This window comes from Habropoda laboriosa, unplaced genomic scaffold (genome assembly GCF_001263275.1).
Source record: "Habropoda laboriosa isolate 0110345459 unplaced genomic scaffold, ASM126327v1 scaffold32, whole genome shotgun sequence".
NCBI classification, from domain to species: Eukaryota; Metazoa; Arthropoda; class Insecta; order Hymenoptera; family Apidae; genus Habropoda; species Habropoda laboriosa.
In genome coordinates, this window is record NW_017100135.1 from 355,602 (window position 1) to 357,217 (window position 1,616).

Genomic DNA, 1,616 nt, shown 5'->3' on the forward strand with positions numbered 1-1,616 from the left:
AATTCTGTTTAAGATCGTCATTAAGATATTTTTTTTATTTTTGATAAAAACTTAAATTTTAAAATAAAAGTGAAATATTCTTGGTATAATTTGTATAAATTTTTATATGTAACATGTTTCAAAATAACATATGATTTTTTAAAATGTCAACAGTAGTATAATTGATAGCCTAAATAAATAGAAATATTGAAGTTTTCTACAAATACGTAAGCACTTATTTATCCTTTACACACGTATTTTATTTACATTAAATTACATATTATTTTTATCACTATTATAATTGCTACAAGCAATTCTATGTTAAAATTATGTTGGAAGTATATTACTGCGGTGGTTTCCAAGGTTCAATTTTCGATTTTGTAGTACTATAAGGCATGTAAGCATGTTTTGTGCCACTCAAATTTTCCGTATGATCCATTATCCATTTATGTTTAGGTCGATTTGGATCCTTATGTGGAGGTAAATCTGTCTTATAATGTAACCATCCAAACCATTCTGCTGGGACTTGTGAACCATCATAATCTAGACCAACTTTTTCGTTATATACCACCCATCTATTGGAGCCTATTAGAAAGCACGATAAACAAAACATATTACAAGAATAACAGTAATACTTTACTTCTATGCCAACTACAAATAATTATTTAAAACGTCCATTAAATTATTCTCCATTTGTCATTGTTTAATTCACTTTCCAAATTATATTATCTCATATTTTAGGTATTTCTTTAAATATTTTTATTGTTTATGTATAATAAGTAACTCTTTATGTAATAAATGTAATATACTACTTATACAACATATAAAACTTAATGCTTTTTACTTACTAAAAAAGTACGAATTATTTTCGTAGTATTTATTTCCATATTTATCTTCACCTACTAAGGTCCCTAACTTTAATTCATCAATCCTGAAAAATTTGAAGTATAAAAAGTTAATAATTACTAACATCAAGCTATTTTTAAATGTATGCATTAAAAAATGTATAACAGACAATAAATATCTACACTCTATCGTAGGTTTATCAAAATACAATACAAAGAATTTATAATTAACGAAATTGTCATGAAAAATATTGATAAATATTATTTTAGTTGGTATTTAGTTTTGTAATAACCTGTATAGTACGCGCAAAGAATTACGAAGACCACCATTCGCTTGTATTATTTTGAAAAAGTTCCAAACTTTATCTAAACCTAGCAACTTCGCCATATTCGTTTCTCAAAATATCTAGCCATATGAACACCCTGAAATATATAAATACTATAGATGCTTAATCCAAAATTTCTTCTAATTTCACATAGTATATTTTACAAGTTTTGTATAAAAGTAACCTAAATATTAGGGAAAAATGTTGAATCATTAAGCACAAAATTAATTTTATGCAAAAAGCAATATAAGATTATGAAAATGTAATTTTAATTATTTTATATTATCCCGTTGATACTTTTATGTTTTGAAAGAATGTCATTTTTGGATATTAATTTTAAAGTAAGTTCTAAGAAATTGTAAATATTTTGTACTGATTTTATAAGTCGCAATTTCTTACCGTTGAAAACCAGCTTAATAGTAAATGGCGGATAATGTGCGGGAATATTTAATTCTTTCGATTTAAT

General features: G+C 24.8%; 1 protein-coding gene across 1 annotated transcript; it reads right to left on the minus strand.

Moving 5' to 3' along the window:
• Nucleotides 1–290: 290 nt before the first annotated feature.
• LOC108578586 (probable NADH dehydrogenase [ubiquinone] 1 alpha subcomplex subunit 12) lies at nt 291–1,215 on the minus strand. The gene is made up of 3 exons (XM_017941953.1): nt 1,118–1,215; nt 828–910; nt 291–564 (listed from the first exon to the last, which is right to left on the minus strand). Exons 1-3 carry the CDS (start codon nt 1,210–1,212, stop codon nt 323–325), a joined length of 420 nt encoding a protein of 139 aa, XP_017797442.1. The 5' UTR covers nt 1,213–1,215; the 3' UTR covers nt 291–322.
• Between the last annotated feature and the right edge of the window lie 401 nt (nt 1,216–1,616).